We start from the raw sequence: 19,037 nt of genomic DNA on the forward strand, positions 1-19,037 counted from the left end.
AGAGACTTACTTGGGCCAAGAAACACGAGCAATTGACATTAGACCGGTGGAAATCTGTCCTTTGGTCTGATGAGTCCAAATTTGAGATTGTTGGTTCCAACTGCCATGTCTTTGTGAGACACATAGTAAGTGAACGGATGATCTCTGCATGTGTGGTTCCCACTGTGAAGCATGGAGGAGGAGGTGTGATGGTGTGGGGGTGCTTTGCTGGTGACACTGTCATTGATTTATTTAGAATTCAAGGCTCACTTACCCAGCATGGCTACCACAGCATTCTGCAGCGATGTGCCATCGCATCTGGTTTGTGCTTAGTGGGACTATCATCTGTTTTTCAACAAGACAATGACCCAACACACCTCCAGGCTGTGTAAGGGCTATTTGACCAAGAAGGAGAGTGATGGAGTTTTGCATCAGATGACCTGGCCTCCATAATCACCTAACCTCAACCCAATTGAGATGGTTTGGGATGAGTTGGACTGCAGAGTGAAGGAAAAGCAGCCAACAAGTGCTCAGCATATGTGGGAACTCCTTCAAGACCGTTGGAAAAGTATTCCAGGTGACGCTGGTTGAGAGAATGCCAAGAGTGTGCAAAGCTGTCATCAAGGCAAAGGGTGGCTACTTTGAAGAATGCAAAATCTAAAATATATTTTGATTTGATTAACACTTTTTTGGTTATTACATCAAATCAAATCAAGTTTATTTTATATAGCCCTTCGTACATCAGCTAATATCTTGAAGTGCTGTACAGAAACCCAGCCTAAAACCCCAAACAGCAAGCAATGCAGGTGTAGAAGCATGATTCCATGTGTTATTTCATAGTGTAGATGTCTTCACTATTACTCTACAATGTAGAAAATAGTAAAAATAAAGAAACACCCTTGAATGAGTAGGTGTGTCCAAACGTTTGACTGGTGCTGTATATGTTGTTCCTGTGCTTCAGTCATGCATAATGGACATTTTGTATTTATATAATATTTTCAGTAGAATAACTATTTTTTACTGAATACACACCAATACAGGACTATGTGTACATTGAGGGTAGCTGGAATCAATTCTGCAGTTCTACCAAGTATTCATACCACTTACACATCTGTATGAGATATTTTGACAGCAACTAAGCTGAGAGAAATTTGGGAAGTGCTTTACTCCACATTATCTCTATTCACCGGATGGCCTATAGTATTATAGCTGATGAGGATAGATGGTAAGTTGCCTTAACATCAACATCAAAAGTGGAGGAAACAGAGCTGGGTGAACGAGGCTCAGGGCTTTGGGACTAGGCGCTCTTGTGTCAATATTTGCTGGCCCTGCAGTAACGACAGTCCTCGATCTGTCGACGCGGAAGGGGAGAATCTCAATTGCATACTCCTTGGCTCCTCTCTCCTTGCTTCCGTCTCAAAACCCATTGGAGGAGAAGGTCAGAAGGGAACAACCTCTGTATTTCTGATCCAATGGGTTTTGAGAAGGAGGTTAGGAGAGATGACGCGAGGTGTATGCAATTAAGATTCTCCCAAGGACTCTCTCCTCTTTATCTCTCTCTCTGGAGAAAAGCCTGGTTAGTGGTGACAAGCTAATTTCCCAACAGCCTCTGGTCCCCCAGCCAGCCAGCCAGCCAACCAGCCAGCCAGCCAGCCAAGTTGAGTAGAATCATGGCTATTCACACTCCCTCTGCTAAAGCTGTTATTGACCCACTCGCTCTCTCTCTCTCTCACACACACACACACACACACACACACACACACACACACACACACACACACACACACACACACACACACACACACACACTTCTGTTGTGTGCTAGTATTTGTTATGTGTATCTCTGCACAGCGACTTCAACAGACAAGATACCAAAACATTTTTTTTATTTGCTGCGGTAACCATGTGTTCTTCTCCACTCATTTCCTGTTAGGTGTCAGGCTTTACTCCTCTTGTGCCTCCCTATATTGACTAGTGAAAAGCCTGACATGCAAGAGGACGTGGAGGGAGGAGGAGGAGGAGGTGGGAAGAAGAGGGGGAGAGGAGGGAGGAAACGTAGCATGTGTCTCTTGTTATCAGACTGGTGCCTGGGTTCCGCCCCTCAGGGATTTCTGTCTCAATTTAGGCTGCTGCCAAAACCGGCAGGCGTTAACCAGTGAGATTGCATTAGACTGATAAACTCAGGCCTAATTAGAAAATAATGGGCTCATTAAGGGAACACACAAGCCATTACTGCAGTCATTCAAAGGTATAGGAAATCAGAGACTGAATGCTCGCACAAGGAGCTATCTACAGAACAGTAAACGTTCTGAAATAACAATCTGACATCAATATGACTCATATTTGAATAGCTGATCCGTCTTTTTATCTTTTCCTCACGCCAAAGCGTCTTTGCCAAGTCTTTTTCTTTTTGTGTTCCTTTTTCATACAACACGTTGGACATTTTTGTCTTGTGAAATAGAATGAGGAGTGAGGTAGGAGCCCCTGTGTCTTCCTAATGAAGCTATGTTCCCATCAGGCTTCCCGCTTTCTTCTTTGATTTGAGGCTGTCCTTTTCTTTCCCTGGTTTTATTACACAGACACTACATCTAAAGCCTCGTAGGAAAAGACCCAGACTAGAGCATTATGGGTACGGAGTTCTGGCCCCATCCTGGGAGCTGTGAATAAAGGACAGCAGGCACTTACTTTAAATTAGCCCTTATTGGAAAAGAGAAAGAGAAAGAGAAAGAGAGAGAGAGAGAGAGAGAGAGAGAGAGAGAGAGAGAGAGAGAGAGAGAGAGAGAGAAGATAATAGTTGTGAGTGATTGATTGCTTCCAAGGAGCCAGAATGAATTGGGTCTATTGTCTTTGCAACCCATTGGGGGAATCAGCCAGCATGCTAGTGTGATGTTTATGTGTCCGATACATCCTCTTTCTGCCAGCATTGCAGCTCTATCGAGATTAATGCAGTGTACTTTCCGTGTCTCCCACTTCTGATAATGGAAAAGCAAATTCATTTTGGATCACAAGTGCCTCACTGCTCAGTCAATACTCAGGAGGGCGGGGAGATACACATATCATGTAATGAGTGTTTTGGTACGGGCTTACACTCTTTTAGGAAAAGAGTCCTACTCAGAAAAGCTCCACTTTAAATAAGTTATGTGTGTCTTAGCGCGTGTGTGTGTTGAGCTGAAAATCTGTATAATAACTTATCCTCCACCTCAATTTAAAAGGTCCAATGCAGTCGTTTTAATCGTAATATTAAATCATTTCTGTCACACCCTGATCTGTTTCACCTGTCCTTGTGATTGTCTCCACCCCCCTCCAGGTGTCGCCCATCTTCCCCATTATCCCATGTTTATTTATAGCTGTGTTCTCTGTTTGTCCGTTGCCAGTTCGTCTTGTTTGTCAAGTCAACCACCGTTTTTCAACTTCTGCTTTCCCCAGTCTCTCTTTTTCTTGCTCCCCTGGTTTTGACCCTCGCCTGTCCTGTCTCTGAGCCCGCCTGCCCGACTACTGTGCCTGTCATGAGCCTGCCTGCAGTCCTGTATCTTTGCCCCTATACTCTGGATTCTCAAACCCTGCCTGCCTTGACTTGTCGTTGCCTACACCTGTTGCTAAAATAAACTGTGTTAATTCAACAGTCTGCAGCTGGGACTTACCTTGATCCCTGATACATTTCTCTGTAACAATTAATGTTAAGTAGCTTACTGTGATTGTTTTCAATTAAAATTGTCAAAAAGAAACATGGCTTCTTAGCAAAGAGTAATTTCTCAAGCAAGAATTTTGCTAGGACTGTCTTGGGAGTGGTCTGAGTCAGGAAGGGAAAAATGAAAACTTGCTGTTATTGGAGAGTTTTGGAACGCTCTTTCTTATTGGTCGATTAACTAATTTATCGCCTGATGATGTCACCAGCTAGGCCAAAACTCCCTCCTACCAAAACAGATTGAGATTTCAGGTGCTTTTCAAACAGCTCCTACACCTCATAGTGTGGAAACATATTTTTTTTTAAACACAGGGGATCACATTTTTGACTGCACTGGGCCTTTAAGCCTGAAAGTGCATATGGTAAATGTCATGAAAATAAACATTGGGGATATGGGTTTTGCTGTTCCAATTTAATACTTGTGCAAAGTTTTATTTAGTTCCACCAATCGCATACGGAAACACACACACACACACACACACACACACACACACACACACACACACACACACACACACACACACACACATCAGCTCCTCACCCACCTCCGTCCTCGAGCATGACTGAGAGGGAAAAAACAAACCTCATTCCTTCCTCTCTGCAGTTCATTTCCATTAGAGGCATGGTTGATGCTTTCCCTGTGAAGGAGCACTGTGTGTGTGTGTGTGTGTGTGTGTGTGTGTGTGTGTGTGTGTGTGTGTGTGTGTGTGTGTGTGTGTGTGTGTGTGTGTGTGCGTGCGTGCGTGCGTGCGTGCGTGCGTGCGTGCGTGCGTGCGTGCGTGTGTGACTCATCTTCATACATACTGAGTGGAAAGCAGTTCAGCACAGTCAGACAATGCAGGCTTCATTGGCTCTGTTTAAACACGTTGATGAGGACGAAACATTATTGTTCAACTTTTATTGAACTACTCTTTAAAATCCACTTAACGCATGTTAAAAGTAGTCGTAGTTATTGCATGAGCACGATCTAACACTGGCATGGTGTAGTGAGCAAAGTTAGTTTGCCAAACATTCAGCTAGGGTTAGTTGACAAATGAGTTGCCGTGGCAGTGTAAGAGGTTTTAGGATAGAACAAGGGCTAGCGTTGGGCCAGTAACCGAAAGGTCGCTGGTTCAAATCTCAAGCTTACTAGGTGTTGAGCAAGGCACTCAACCCAAGTCACTCTGGATAAGACTGTCTGCTAAATGACTCAAAGGTCATACTAATGATACCAACGTCAACAACTGCTGACGACCATGTAAGGGATAATCAACGAGGTGCTATGCGCTCTCTGGAAAATAATGCACGATGTGAAAGGTATGCACCACAACGCACAGTGGAGTGGCACCAATCTTCTGTAGAGTTACATTCTTTTCAGAGAACGCATGAAGCCCTGTGTCGGTTATCTCTCTTATACCACGGCTATAATTTACCACATTTGCAGCTAGAAATGTGTTATTTTGCCAATATAACTGTGTTCAACATCAACTGAAGTAGCTAGCAAGTTTACTAGATAGCTGTTGTAGTTGCATTGGTAACTAAACAAACAGACATGCTAGCTTAGCTAACCAAACCAATCGAATATTGAACAATATCAATAATGTTTTCAATTAGATTTTTGATTTCAAAGGTAGCCAAACATATGAATGTTTGACAACACTGTTGGTTATTGCCATGGATTACAGATAAATGATGCACACTAGAAATGAGCCAATCAGAAACTAGTACTCGACAATGTTGTGGTATGATATGTGATAATAATTAACATACATTCCAATTAAGCAGGAGGATTCGGATATATGTTTGGTTAGCTCCTACCCAGTGGTAGACTCCTGAGCCTGCCATTGGAGCGACTGACAGACGGCCCAACCATTGAAATCCAGTCTCCTTACTTTGGCTAACACTGTCAAGTCAAGGCACAAAGCCGCCTCGGTGGATGGGACTAGAGTGAAGCGTGATTGACACTACAGTGGAGGGCATGTCAGACTAACACCCGAGGGACAAAGCGTAGGTGAATGAAGCCTACAGAACAGACTTCCTGTGTGTGACAGGGAAGAGACTCATTGGACTGGGTGTCTGAAGGCTCTGTCTGGACATGTCACTTATAATAATACATTTAGCAGATGCTTTTATCTAAAGCGACTTACAGTCATGTGTGCATACATTTTATGTAAGTATGGCCCCAGCGGGAAACAAACCCACAGACCCCTGGTATTGCAAGTGTCCAGCTATACTGACTGAGCCATACAGAACCACTTGTGTCTAATACTTAAGCAATAAGGCACAAGAGGCAGTGCTGTGTCATGAATACAGTCACAGGTAAATGGCGTTGTTCGGCCCGACGCGATAGCGGACACAGCACTGCCTCGCGGGACTTATTGCCTTCATAACATTTTTACCAACATATTAAAATAACAATGAACTACATATTTTCATTAAAAAGTTATTTTGATATGTCAATTCATACAATTTAATTCTTCCACCAGATGATATAGTCCGGATAAAAATCTAGTTGTTAGCGCTTTTGATCATGTTGCTACAGACGCAACCTGGTCTTCAATTCTTTTTGAATACTTTCTATGCAAAAGGACTGGTCCTCAGTTCTAAACAAATCTGCTGTGCAGGCTGAATAACGTTCTTGTCACTTGCTAGATAGCTAACCCAGTCTACATTTTTGTTTGCTTTAGATTTTTTCTATTGTCATTTGGATATGTCTATGATCATGATGTTGATACAGTATGTGATTTTGACTGTCTCGTCTCATCTGGGCACCGTTCACTCTATGTATGGTACAGAGATCGAAATAAAAAAGTGACACATTGCTTCTGAGGTAGAACACGCAGACAGCAAGGCTTTATTAACCCCCGTTGCACCAAACTAAATGCTAGGCTTATTTTAACCCCGCTGTACCAAACTAAATGCTAGGCTTATTTTAACCCCGCTGTACCAAACTAAATGCGAGGCTTATATTAACCCCCGTTGTACCAAACTAAATGCTAGGCTTATATTAACCCCTGTTGTACCAAACTAAATGCTAGGCTTATATTAACTCCCGTTGTACCAAACTAAATGCTAGGCTTATATTAACCCCTGTTGTACCAAACTAAATGCTAGGCTTATATTAACCCCGTTGTACCAAACTAAATGCTAGGCTTATATTAACCCCCGTTGTACCAAACTAAATGCTAGGCTTATATTAGCTCCCGTTGTACCAAACTAAATGCTAGGCTTATATTAACCCCTGTTGTACCAAACTAAATGCTAGGCTTATATTAACTCCCGTTGTACCAAACTAAATGCTAGGCTTATATTAACCCCTGTTGTACCAAACTAAATGCTAGTCTTATATTAACCCCTGTTGTACCAAACTAAATGCTAGGCTTATATTAACCCCTGTTGTACCAAACTAAATGCTAGGCTTATATTAGCCCCTGTTGTACCAAACTAAATGCTAGGCTTATATTAACCCCTGTTGTACCAAACTAAATGCTAGTCTTATATTAACCCCTGTTGTACCAAACTAAATGCTAGGCTGGAAAGAAGAGGAAATAATGTGTGAGTTGAGATAAATACAAGAAATGATTGGGACAGTAACATGAACATGATATTCTTATGGAGGCAGGGTGATCATTTTCAGATGGAACTGTTAGCCGGCATATATAGCACAGCTTGGAATGCTGCTCATCCAATCATCCAAACACTACTGGTTTTATAAATTATTGTTACACTGTATGACTGTTCCTTCAGGTCAGCATACCAGGTGCTGCTTATGACGACAGCTTCAACCAGAGCCATGTACAGTTGAAGTCGGGAGTTTTTACAACTCGTTTTTCAACCACTCCACAAATTTCTTGTTAACAAACTATAGTTTGGCAAGTCGGTTAGGACATCTACTTTGCGCATGACACAAGTACTTTTTCCAACAGTTGTTTAAAGACAGATTATTTCACTTATAATTCACTGTATCACAATTCCAGTCAGTCAGAAGTTGACATACACTAAGTTGACTGTGCCTTTAAACAGTTTGGAAAATTCCAGAAAAGACCAGTCAAGACCTCAGAAGAAAAATTGTAGACCTCCACAAGTCTGGTTCATCCTTGGGAGCAATTTCCAAATGCCTGAAGGTACCACATTTGTCTGTACAAACAATAGTAAGCAAGTATAAACACCATGGGACCATGCAGCTGTCATACCGCTCAGGAAGGAGACGCATTCTGTCTCCTACGTACTTCGGTGCGAAAATTGCAAATCAATCCCAGAACAACAGCAAAGGACCTTGTGAAGATGCTGGAAGAAACACGTACAAAGTGTCTATATCCACAGTAAAACGAGTCCTATATCGACATAACCTGAAAGGCTGCTCAGCAAGGAAGAAGCCACTGCTCCAAAACCACCATAAAAAAGCCAGACTACGGTTGCAACTGCACATGGGGACAAAGATCATACTTTTTGGAGAAATGTCCTCTGGTCTGAGGAAAACAAAAATAGAACTGTTTGGCCATAATGACCATTGTTATGTTTGGAGGAAAAAGGGGAGGCTTGCAAGCCGAAGAAGATCATCCCAACCGTGAAGCACGAGGGTGGCAGCATCATGTTGTGGGGGTGCTTTGTTGCAGGAGGGACTGGTGCACTTCAAAACATAGATGACATCATGAGGAATTAAAATTATGTGGATATATTGAAGCAACATCTCAAAACATCAGTAGAAAGTTAAAGCTTGGTCGCAAATGGGTCTTCCAAATGGGCAATGACCCCAAGCATACTCCCAAAGTTGTGGAAAAATGGCTTAAGGACAACAAAGTCAAGGTACTGGAGTGGCCATCACAAAGCCCTGACTTGAATCCTATAGAATATTTGTGGGCAGAACTAAAAAAGCATGTGCGAGCAAGGAGGCCTACAAACCTGACTCAGTTACTGTCACGTTCTGACCATAGCTCTTGTGTGTTTTACTTGTTTTAGTGTTGGTCAGGATGTGAGCTGGGTGGGCATTCTATGTTGTGTGTCTAGTTTGTCTGTTTCTATGTTTGGCCTAATATGGTTCTCAATCAGAGGCAGGTGTTTTGTGTTGTCTCTGATTGGGAATCATATTTAGGTGGCTTGTTTTGTGTTGGGGTTTGTGGGTGGTTGTCTTCTGTCTTTGTGTTCTGCACCAGATAGGACTGTCTCGTTTTCACATTTATTGTTTTGTATTTTGTATAGTGTTCACGTTATCGTCACTTTGTTTATTAAACATGTTGAACACTAGCCCCGCTGCATTTTGGTCCTCTCCTTCACCAACGGAAGAAAACCGTTACAGTTACACCAGCTCTGTCAGGAGGAATGGGCCACAATTCACCCAACATATTGTGGGAAGCTTGTGGAAGGCTACCCGACACGTTTGAGCCAATATAAACAATTTAAAGGAAATGCTACCAAATACTAATTGAGTGTATGTGAACTTCTGACCCACTGAGAATGTGATGAAAGAAATGAAAGCTGAAATAAATTATTCTCTCTACTATTATTCTGACATTTCACATTCTTCAAATAAAGTGGTGATCCTAACTGACCTAAGACAGGTTTTTCTTAGCTTTTTTCTTTACTAGGTTTAAATGTCAGGAATTGTGAAATCTGAGTTTAAATGTATTTGGCTAAGGTGTATGTAAACTTCCGACTTCAACTGTATTTAGAGAGTTACTTGGGACATTGAGGTTTCTGCATTATGATGTATTTACACTACAAAATTATATGGCAGCCATGTTAGCACTCTCATTAACATTACACAGGGAATATTCAAACAATGCTATGTAACTGAATTTCTGGAATCAGAACAATTTTCAACATTTAAAAAGTTGGCCCAACTCTGTAAATATAGGTCTATGGCTTCAACTAACTAAATACCAGGTCTTCTGTGGCCCAAATTGCCTGGCTAGTCACTGTCATCATCATTGTCATCATCATCATGATCATTATATTATCATCCACCCAACAAGACCATTGTCACTGCCGTGAACTCAGTATAGAATAGAACATTATCATCATTATGGTCATCATCATTACAACAATCCTCATAATATTATCACCCACACAACAAGAACTTCATAACAGCTCTCAACTCATCCTACAGTAGTCGTCATCATTAGGTTATCATTGATTATTGAACATTTGTGTATGTTAGATGATTCAACTCACAATTCTATGGCCTTGTTCCACATGATGACGTATCCAGACAGAACGAAGGACTCGATGTTGACGATGTGTGTATTGCCACGCTCTGTGCCCACGTACAGCCATTTACTCTGGAAGGGGAGGTGGCAAAAAGTGATCCTGAGGAGGAAAAATAAACAACATCGTTAAAATACGATAACATTTGATATAATGTTTTGGATTTAGTAGGGATTATGTTGTGTTTTCAGTTAAAATTGTAAAAAAAATTAAGAAAAATTGCTTCTTAGCAAAGAGCATTTTCTCAAGCAAAAATGTTGCTAGGACTGTCTGGGATTGGTCTGAGTGGGGTGGTGAAAACTGAAAACCAGCTGTTATTGGCAAAGAGGTTTGAAACTCTCTTTCTTATTGGCCTATTAACGAATTGATGTCACTAGGCAGCCCAAAACTCCATCCCACCTAAACAGGCTCAAATTTCCGGCTCTTATATCCCTTTCATACTAAGATGTTTTTTCACCAACTTTACCATATCATCAATCTTTTTTAGCTTTTTCTTCATATCTGAAAGGTATTGCCAGTATGAAAGCATAAACGTTTATTTCCTCCAAACAACCTACCACACGGTAAGCGGTACTGGAGCGCCAAGTCTAGGTCCAAGAGGCTTCTAAATAGCTTTTACCCCCAAGCCATAAGACTCCTGAACATTTAATCAAATGACTACCCAGACTATTTGCATTGCCCCCCCTTTTACACCTCTGCTACTCTCTGTTGTTATCATCTATGCATAGTCACTTTAATAACTCTACCTACATGTACATATTACATCAACGAACCGGTGCCTCCGCACATTGACTCTGCACCGGTATCCCCCAGTATATAGTCTTGCTATTGTTATTTTACTGCTGCTCTTTAATTACTTGTTACTTTTATCTCTTAATCTTATCTGTATTTTTTTTAACTGCGTTGTTGGTTAGGGGCTCGTAAGTAAGCATTTCACTGTAAGGTTGTATTCAGAGCATGTGACTAATAACATTTTATTTTATTTGATCATTTCGGTAAAGTTCTGCCTACGGCTTAGTATGAAACTTGCTAAGTTGGCATTGGCACATACTATGCTGTTAAACTCTTGATGGTTGCTAGGTAGCGCAAGTTTTACTATCCTTCTGGCAGTTTTAAAATTGGCATAGCCCACCACTAAGCATACACTGTTTCCTTAACCAATAATGGATGGATCCATAAATAATTACTGAGGGAATAAATAGCACAGAATGACGAAGATATTGGAATAAAGAAGGCTAATGCAATTGAAGGCATGTATCAAATCGTTACTTAGTAAAACTCCCAAAGTCATTCAATCCATGCATAGTGTTGTCAACTACCTGATCATTTCAGCACAGTTTTGATTGGGACAAGCGTGCGGACTAGTCTTGATAAATCATTCAATGTCTGATTTCGGTTTTCACTGAATCTCCATTTGGATATTAGTTAGACTACAATTAGGCTGGGGAAATGAATGTTAGCTAAGTTAAGGTGAGTGCTGCTCATGATCATCTTGACTAGTTGATCTTGACTAGTTTATTATAACATTTTGCCATGTTAGGTAGTAGCCTAGGCCTACTCCCGACCAAAAGGCTGACTTGTTTGATAATCAATCAATGTGATTGTGTTTCACTGAATCTCTGTCTGTATAGGCGATTTGAGTAAATGGCTTCTGGCTGGGCAAATAAGTGGAAGTGGTATGGCTCATCGATTAGTTGGGTCATATATCACTGATCAGAAACATTTAGTATGCAATAATGTAGCCTAAATCAAGAGTTGGCCTATTGTTTTGCTCGATCGTGTATAGCCTATGCAACTCCAAAAGCCTGCAGAGGTTGTGAAATATGAACAGGAGACTCACATGCTTTTGAAAATAGGATTGCGATTATGATGAAGATAGATCTCTACACCTGCTCCCAAACAAAGTGTACACAAAGTGTACATAGGACAGAGATGAACCATGGATCCAAAAAGGATGGCCGTTTTATATGGCAGTGGTTTCACGTACTTCCCCGTGTTGCTGTGTGGGAAAAATATTATTTTATTCTGTTATATTCCATTATATACTTACTATAAAATATATGTGTGTTGACTGTGATCGGGTAGGTGTGTCTTGTCTGTTTAATTAACAAAATAACTAACTATTGCTTTCAATTGGATGGCGCAGCCATGGCTGCACAGAACCGTAACATAGGTCTAATTAAAGTCAAAATATACCATTCTTTTCTTCTGATAATATATTTTATTAGTCTTATGTTTCTTAGGACTTGCTTAAACAAATTAAATATAGACTCATTTTTTATGGTGTTTATTCTCAATTGATTTATTCAAATAGAGGCCCACCCATATCTGCACACCACTACACTTGTCACCGGCATGACGGCACAGGAGCTTTAAAAGGCGTATGCAGGCAAGAATGTGGTCAAAATTGGCCTGTTTGTAACGGAGTCCTATAAACATTGGCCTGTTTGTAACGGAGTCCTATAAACATTGGCCAAACAAGGCAAAAAAATACCGTAAATCCTGCATGAAACCAGTATATCACTAAAAGGAAATTATCGCAATTTTCACACTTTCATAGTATTATTCCAACCTCATAGTGTGAAAATATATACTGTATTAAACACAGAAAATCACGTTTTTGACTGCACTGGGCCTTTAATTATTCCTCCTCCTCAACCTATTAGGCAGCAGTCATAAATAAGTCACGCATCATTACCCTGAGACAAACAGAAGCTAATCACAAGTGGTCAGTATCATCAGTATCATTGTGATAGAAAATGCCCTGCACCTTTTGTCTCTCACTTGTTATCTCCTCTTTACTTCCTTCCCTCTCTCCCCCAACTCTCCCCTCTTTATCTCTCTGAACTATTGAGCCCAGGGCTCAAAAACACAGACACAACCAGTTGAAAGCAATTATCATGGCAAGTGCTATCCCGTCTGCAAGCTCCATTTCTCTCTCTCTCTATCACACTGCCATGTGTATTTGTGTATTTGCTTATTGTTCCGTTACATTGCAGTAATACGACGCATCTGATTATATGCATTACCGGCTCCATTTGGACGTGTCATTTTCTCACTTGAAAGTATGAAGTAAGGGCTCTAAAGTGCGACCAATTTGGTCACATATGCAACAAAGTATTTTGCTGTGCGACCTGTTTTATTTTGGGAGCACCAGTACAACTAAAATAAGATTGTAAAAATGATAAATGAGTAATGCTATTTTCCCTCAACGCTTCTCAAACAAGACAGGCTGACACCTGCAGACGCTTGCTTCCAGTTCCTGTGCCACACACACCAAGCCCCACCCCCTGGATCTCAAGCAGGCAGCACACAGTTCCTCCATGCTGTTTATTCTCTCAGCATGCTGTCAATTCATGCACGCAACATATTATTGCAAAACAAGAACGATGCGGCTTTCCACATTGCTTCTAAATATGAATCCACAAGTTTTCTCTATTATACTATTAGTTTGTGTATCTTGCTCCCCGTGAAACGCAAGTTAGTTTAAGGAAGCTGGCATGTGCCTAAAATAATGCCAATCACTAATGCTAATTGCTTATTAGCTAGCTAAATTCCATTTAGCTAAATGCACTAGCTAGGGCAAAGCAAACGTTAGTGCTAACACTGGTTGCTACTACTGGTGATTTGATTTGATTTGATGTAGATCCCCATAAGGGAAAGTCATGTATTATAATATATTCCCAGGGGCGGCAGGTAACCTGGCGGGTAGGAGCATCGGGCCAGAAATCGAAAGGTTGCTGGATCGAATCCCAGAGCTGACAAAGTTCAAATCTGTCGTTCTGCCCCTGAGCAAGGCAGATAACCCCTGTTCTCCGAGCTCCGATGACATGGATGTCGATTAAGGCAGCCCCCTGCACCTCTCTGATTCAGAGGGGTTGGGTTAAATGCGGAAGACACATTTCAGTTGAGTGCATTCAGTTTTACAACTGACTAGGTATCCCCTTTTCCTTTCCCCTACAAGGTGTCGAAAGTGTTATGTAGGGATGCTGGCCCCACAGCTTCCCACAGTTGTGTCAATCCTTTGGGTGGTGGACAGTTTTTGATACACATAGGAAACTGTTGAGCATAAGTGGTGCATGGGTAACATCCCTGGGGAAGCCAGAAAAACAACAAGATTACAACATACTGTATGTGTTGTGATAACTGCGTTGTTTGCTCTATAACTTGTTACTTCATATGCCTTGTGACTGTGATATATGCCTGAGGCCGAGACAATAAGAAGACACAGTGGCAATCTCAACCATTCTCACAAAGCCACCGCGGTTGGAACCAAAAACCTCAAATTTGGACTCATCAGACCAAAGCACAGATTTTCACCGGTCTAATGTCCATTGCTCATATTTCTTGGCATAAGCAGGTCTCTTCTTATTATTGCTGTCCTTTAGTAGTGGTTTCTTTGCAACAATTCGACCATGATGGCCTGATTCACGCTGTCTCCTCTGAACAGTTGGTGTTGAGATGTGTCTGTGACTTGAACTCTGTGAAGCATTTATTTGGGCTGCAATCTGAGGTGCAGTTAACTCTAATGAACTTATCCTCTGCAGCAGAGGTAACTGGGTATTCCTTTCCTCTCGCGGTCCTCATGAGAGCCAGTTTCATCATAGCGCTTGATGGTTTTGCAATTGCACTTGAAGAAACTTTCAAAGTTCTTGAAATGTTCCGTATTGACTGACCTTCATGTCTTAAAGTAATGACGGAGTGTCATTTCTCTGAGCTTATATGAGCTGTTCTTGCCATAATATGGACTTTACCAAATAGGGCTATTATCTGTATACCACATCGACCTTGTCACAACACAACTGATTGGCTCAAACGCATTACGAAGGAAAGAAATTCCACAAATGAACTTTTAACAAGGCGCATCTGTTAATTTAAATGCATTCTAGGTGACTACCTCATGAAGCTGGTTGAGACAATGGCAAGAGTGTGCAAAGCTGCCATCAAGGCAAAGGGTGGCTACTTTGAAGAATCTCAAATATATATATTTTTTGATTTGTTTAACACTTTTTTGGTTACTACATGATTCTATATGTATTATTTCATGGTTTTGATGTCTATTATTATTCTATAATGTAGAAAATAGTACAAATAAAGAAATACCCTTGAATGAGTAGGTGTGTCCAAACTTTTGACTGGTATTGTATGTCAATATATTGGTCTTCGGTATGGGTCAGCATGGTGTTTGTGTAACGGGATGTTCTGAATTAGATAGCCTGTTCTAAAATATTTGTCTAAATGCAACTCTGTTCAAATGTAATTAGGTTCCCCTGGGAAACACTGACCAACACTTTGCTTCCTACCTTGTCATAACTCCTACCTGGCTTTTTCATTAATTGTCATGCCAAAGAACATCAAACATATAATTAGAATAATCATTATATTTCTATGATTCCAACAGTTGACCCAAGTGTTTTAATCTAAAATATATCGCAATAGTTGGTTGAAAAAATCTTTATGAGATTTTTTGCCCTACTAACTACCTGGTAGCTTTATGCAAACATTTGATGGCACAGCAATAAGTACGTAGGATTCATATAGGCCCAACGTAGGCTATATCTCAATAATAACAAATAAAAACCATGTTTCTGGTGCTCCTAAATGTTGTGTGGTGCTCCGAAGTTAGGAGCACAAGTGCTACCAATGATTTTTATTTTATTTAGAGCCCTGTGTACAAACATACTTCACTCACACATAAGGTTGTGCATAATATACTACGTCAGCTGTGTAATTATTATTCAATCAATAAACCATTGATAGCGAGTCATGCTTGGTGTTCATGTAACATGTAATATATTCAGAGGTAGGCTTCTATGTAGCGTTGCAGTCTTGCAATAAAGTCGACTAGGTGAAACGTCTGTCGATATGCCCTTGAGCAAAGGAACTTTACCCTAATTGCTCCTGTAAGTCACTCTGGATAACAGCGTCTGTTAAATGACTAAAATGTACAAATGTAAAAAATATTCAGAGGTAGTCTACTATGTGGCGGTGGGGTCATGTAATATATTCAGAAGTAGGCTTCTATGTGGCGGTGGGGTGTTCATACAGTCATTCAGTCTGCATTAGCATCCATCATGTTTATAAGCACTATAACTAGGGAATACAGATCAACACACTAATTCTCTCCTGTCTATGCTGATTACCTCTCCAGGAGAGAGAATGAGCGGGCCCCATTCCTCGCCACCCCACTTCCACTTACCCGGGAGACGCAGGATTATTAGATAGGAGACAAATGAGATGGAAGACAATTCAAAAAGGATTTTGACCTCTTGGGTGTGCTGGGGGAGGGGAATGGTAAACCGGGAGAGGCAGGAGAGGGCGTCTGTGTTTGAGAGAATGGGGGAAGATTATATTTGACTTCACGCTTTCACCAGCTTTGCTGCAAGAAGTGTTTCAGCCACATAATCTTCATCAGACGTCTTTTTTTTAAAGATTTTGGAGTGCCGTCATTTCCCAATGTTCTTGAACTTGGGATTTCATTTGAAGTCATTGTCATATATGGCAGAGCACCCAGCTAATAAAGCGAGATAGCACACCTGTTACCCACTCCACAGGCAGGAGAGGAAGTGTGTGAGAGAACGGGGGAAGATTATATTTGACTTCACACTTTCCCGAGGATTTGCTGCCAGAAGTCTATCAGCAGCATAATCTAAAGAGGAAAGTTGAGTGAGGTTGCATGTCACAATGACATGTGTAAGTATTGTGTCAGTTCTTATAGCTGGCAAGGATAATTATTGACATCTGATTCCCAGCAGTATATGGAGAAAAACTCAGATAATGGACATCTACAAAATCAACTACTTAAATTAGAAGTTCCTCAAGGTTCAACTGTTGCCCCTTTAATATTTCTCCTGATCGTTACATAAAAGGACATTTCTTTCTAAAATGAACCCCAAGAGCCCTAATCAAAGTGAAGTTAAGTACTCCAACTTGTATAACTCACTGAGCCTTCTAACTATAAGAAAAACTATACTGAAATCAAAGCCCTTGGCTGTGGAGAAACATGACTCAGTCCCCACTCAGGCAATCAGCTGTTAGGAGGCGGCCATTTCAGACAACCCCATTAGACTCACGATGGTGCCCAGACGACCTCTTTCATTTACACACCATTTGCATAATTTAAATGTCACTGGAAATCAAGAACTTTAGGAGCGGAGAAACAGAAACAAGGGAGGGTGAGAAAATAAAAAGGTTGGCACAGGTCTCGGAGGGTGACTGTGTAATGGAGTGAAAGTCAAAGGCTTTGTTTGACTCAGACAGCTTGACGAGGCGCCGTCACCGCGCCTCATAATTATCAATCAATCAGGAGGAGGCGTGGGTTGAACTGACCGCCAGCTGGCTGGGCAGCCAAGGAGCTTCTGGGGGAACAAATATAAGTAATGAAGTAAATAGATGGAGGGAGGGAGAGAGAGATTTAATTGAAGATGTTGTTTCTCTAACCATCTCGGCCACATGCCTCATGACCTCCCATCTGTTTCTGTAACAGTCTCAGTTTCTCCCACGGAGAGGAGAATGAGAGGAGCGGGCCATTTTGGATTACTAGTCATGGACTGATAAAGAAACTGTATGTAGCATGGGGAGATCGATCTGCCAATTTGCAAGTAGAGCGTCAAAGAGGATACAGACTGAGTGTGTGATATTCAGGTGTCACACAAGTGATTCTCAGTTATCTGTCATATGATTCCCAGATGACTACCAGTCAACACTCAGGTGATTTGTGGGTATTGCAGGGCTAAAGCACTGCATCATAGGAGTGGTTACAGAGCTAACCAAGGGTTCAGTGGCTGGCTCGTGAATCACCATCCATGTCTTTGTCTATGTGTGCTAGAGGTCTTCACGGGTCCAAAAAGTTGGTCCAGGACCCGAACGGACCCAAGGACAATCAGACCTGACCGGAATGGACCCGATATGAAAAAAAAGGGTGCATAACTTATGCTACTGTGGAGTGACACCCCATAGTTATTCCAGAGGAGTAAGAGGAATAAAGATCTTTTTAAGTGATTTTGCCACCTGTGAACTCATGCATATTTTGTCTCCTCTGTGTGTGTGAGTGTGTGTGTGTGTATGTGCTGTGTACAATCCAAACACTTGAAAAAAAAATGTAACCGTTATTTAACTAGACAAGTCAGTGAAGAACAAATTCTTATTTACAATGACGGCCTACCTGGCCAAACCCGGACGACGCTGGGCCAATTGTGCACCGCCCTATAGGACTCCCAATCAAGGCCGGATGTGATGCAGCCTGGATTCAAACCAGGGACTGCAGTGATGCCGATTGCACTGAGATGCAGTGCCTTAGACCGCTGCCCCACTCGGGAGCCCAACAGACTAAACAGAATATGTCATCACAAGTAAAAACCTACTGAAAACCTGCTGTTAGCTATTTTTTTATGGAATAGACCCAGACACAGTGACGTGAAAGGACATCAATAAACGTACACACACTCCAAACACTCAGACACATTAATTGGCAAACCTTCATAAAAGCCCTACTTCAGAGCGAAAAGCTTTCATCCATGTGCATTAGGAGAGCAAAGGCTATCTCTCCTCCCAAGAGTATTGCGTCCCCTTTATTCAGCTCAGCGGTGTGAGATTCTAATTGGCTCTTGAGATGCCTGGAATTCAGTGTCTCAGCCAGGCACCGAGAAGCATAGAGAATAACTTTATACAGGATAATCTCTGGCGACCAGCGTACTTCTCGGAATCTAGGGGGTGGTTTCATGATCATGAATTTCTCAGATGTTGGAGGTCTGGGTGCAAGTCCCAAAAACCTTCCATTACAAAACAAACGTTAAATTAAGAAAGCTTATTCTCACAGTGTAAAATATCTCAGGAAAGTCAAGTAGAGGAGAGCAGAGGCGAGTATGAAGGGGTTGAGAGGGGAGGAGAGACAGTGACAAGCAGAGGGTAAATAGAAGCTTATTTTGTTTTGATAGAATCACTTCTTACCTCTACTTCTTAGAGATCAAAACTAAAGAAGGTAACTCCTCCAAGGCAATACTGCTGCAACAACTCTGTCACTCACCAGCCTGGTGAATAACAATGCTAGGGACTTTAATAAAGGAAATCTGAGGAAAATGCTCCTGAATTTGTACCAACACATCTGTGCTACACACTGCGATAACACGCTTAATCATTGCTACTCTCCCTTCCGGGACGGCTACAAGGCCCTCCCCTACCCTCCCTTCTG

The 19,037-nt window shown here is 41.5% G+C and overlaps 1 protein-coding gene across 16 annotated transcripts in view; it reads right to left on the reverse strand.

Annotated features, from left to right (window-relative positions):
* stxbp5l (syntaxin binding protein 5L) overlaps positions 1-19,037 on the reverse strand; it is a 241,215-nt gene that overhangs the window by 82,866 nt on the left and 139,312 nt on the right. For all 16 annotated transcript variants that reach the window (XM_055870514.1, XM_055870513.1, XM_055870527.1 and 13 more), the window contains exon 5: positions 9,815-9,949. In XM_055870514.1, coding sequence (XP_055726489.1) covers positions 9,815-9,949 — 135 coding nt within the window. The remainder of the gene's footprint in view (positions 1-9,814; positions 9,950-19,037) is intronic.

The sequence above is a fragment of the Salvelinus fontinalis genome, chromosome 19, assembly GCF_029448725.1.
Source record: "Salvelinus fontinalis isolate EN_2023a chromosome 19, ASM2944872v1, whole genome shotgun sequence".
Taxonomy (NCBI): domain Eukaryota; kingdom Metazoa; phylum Chordata; class Actinopteri; order Salmoniformes; family Salmonidae; genus Salvelinus; species Salvelinus fontinalis.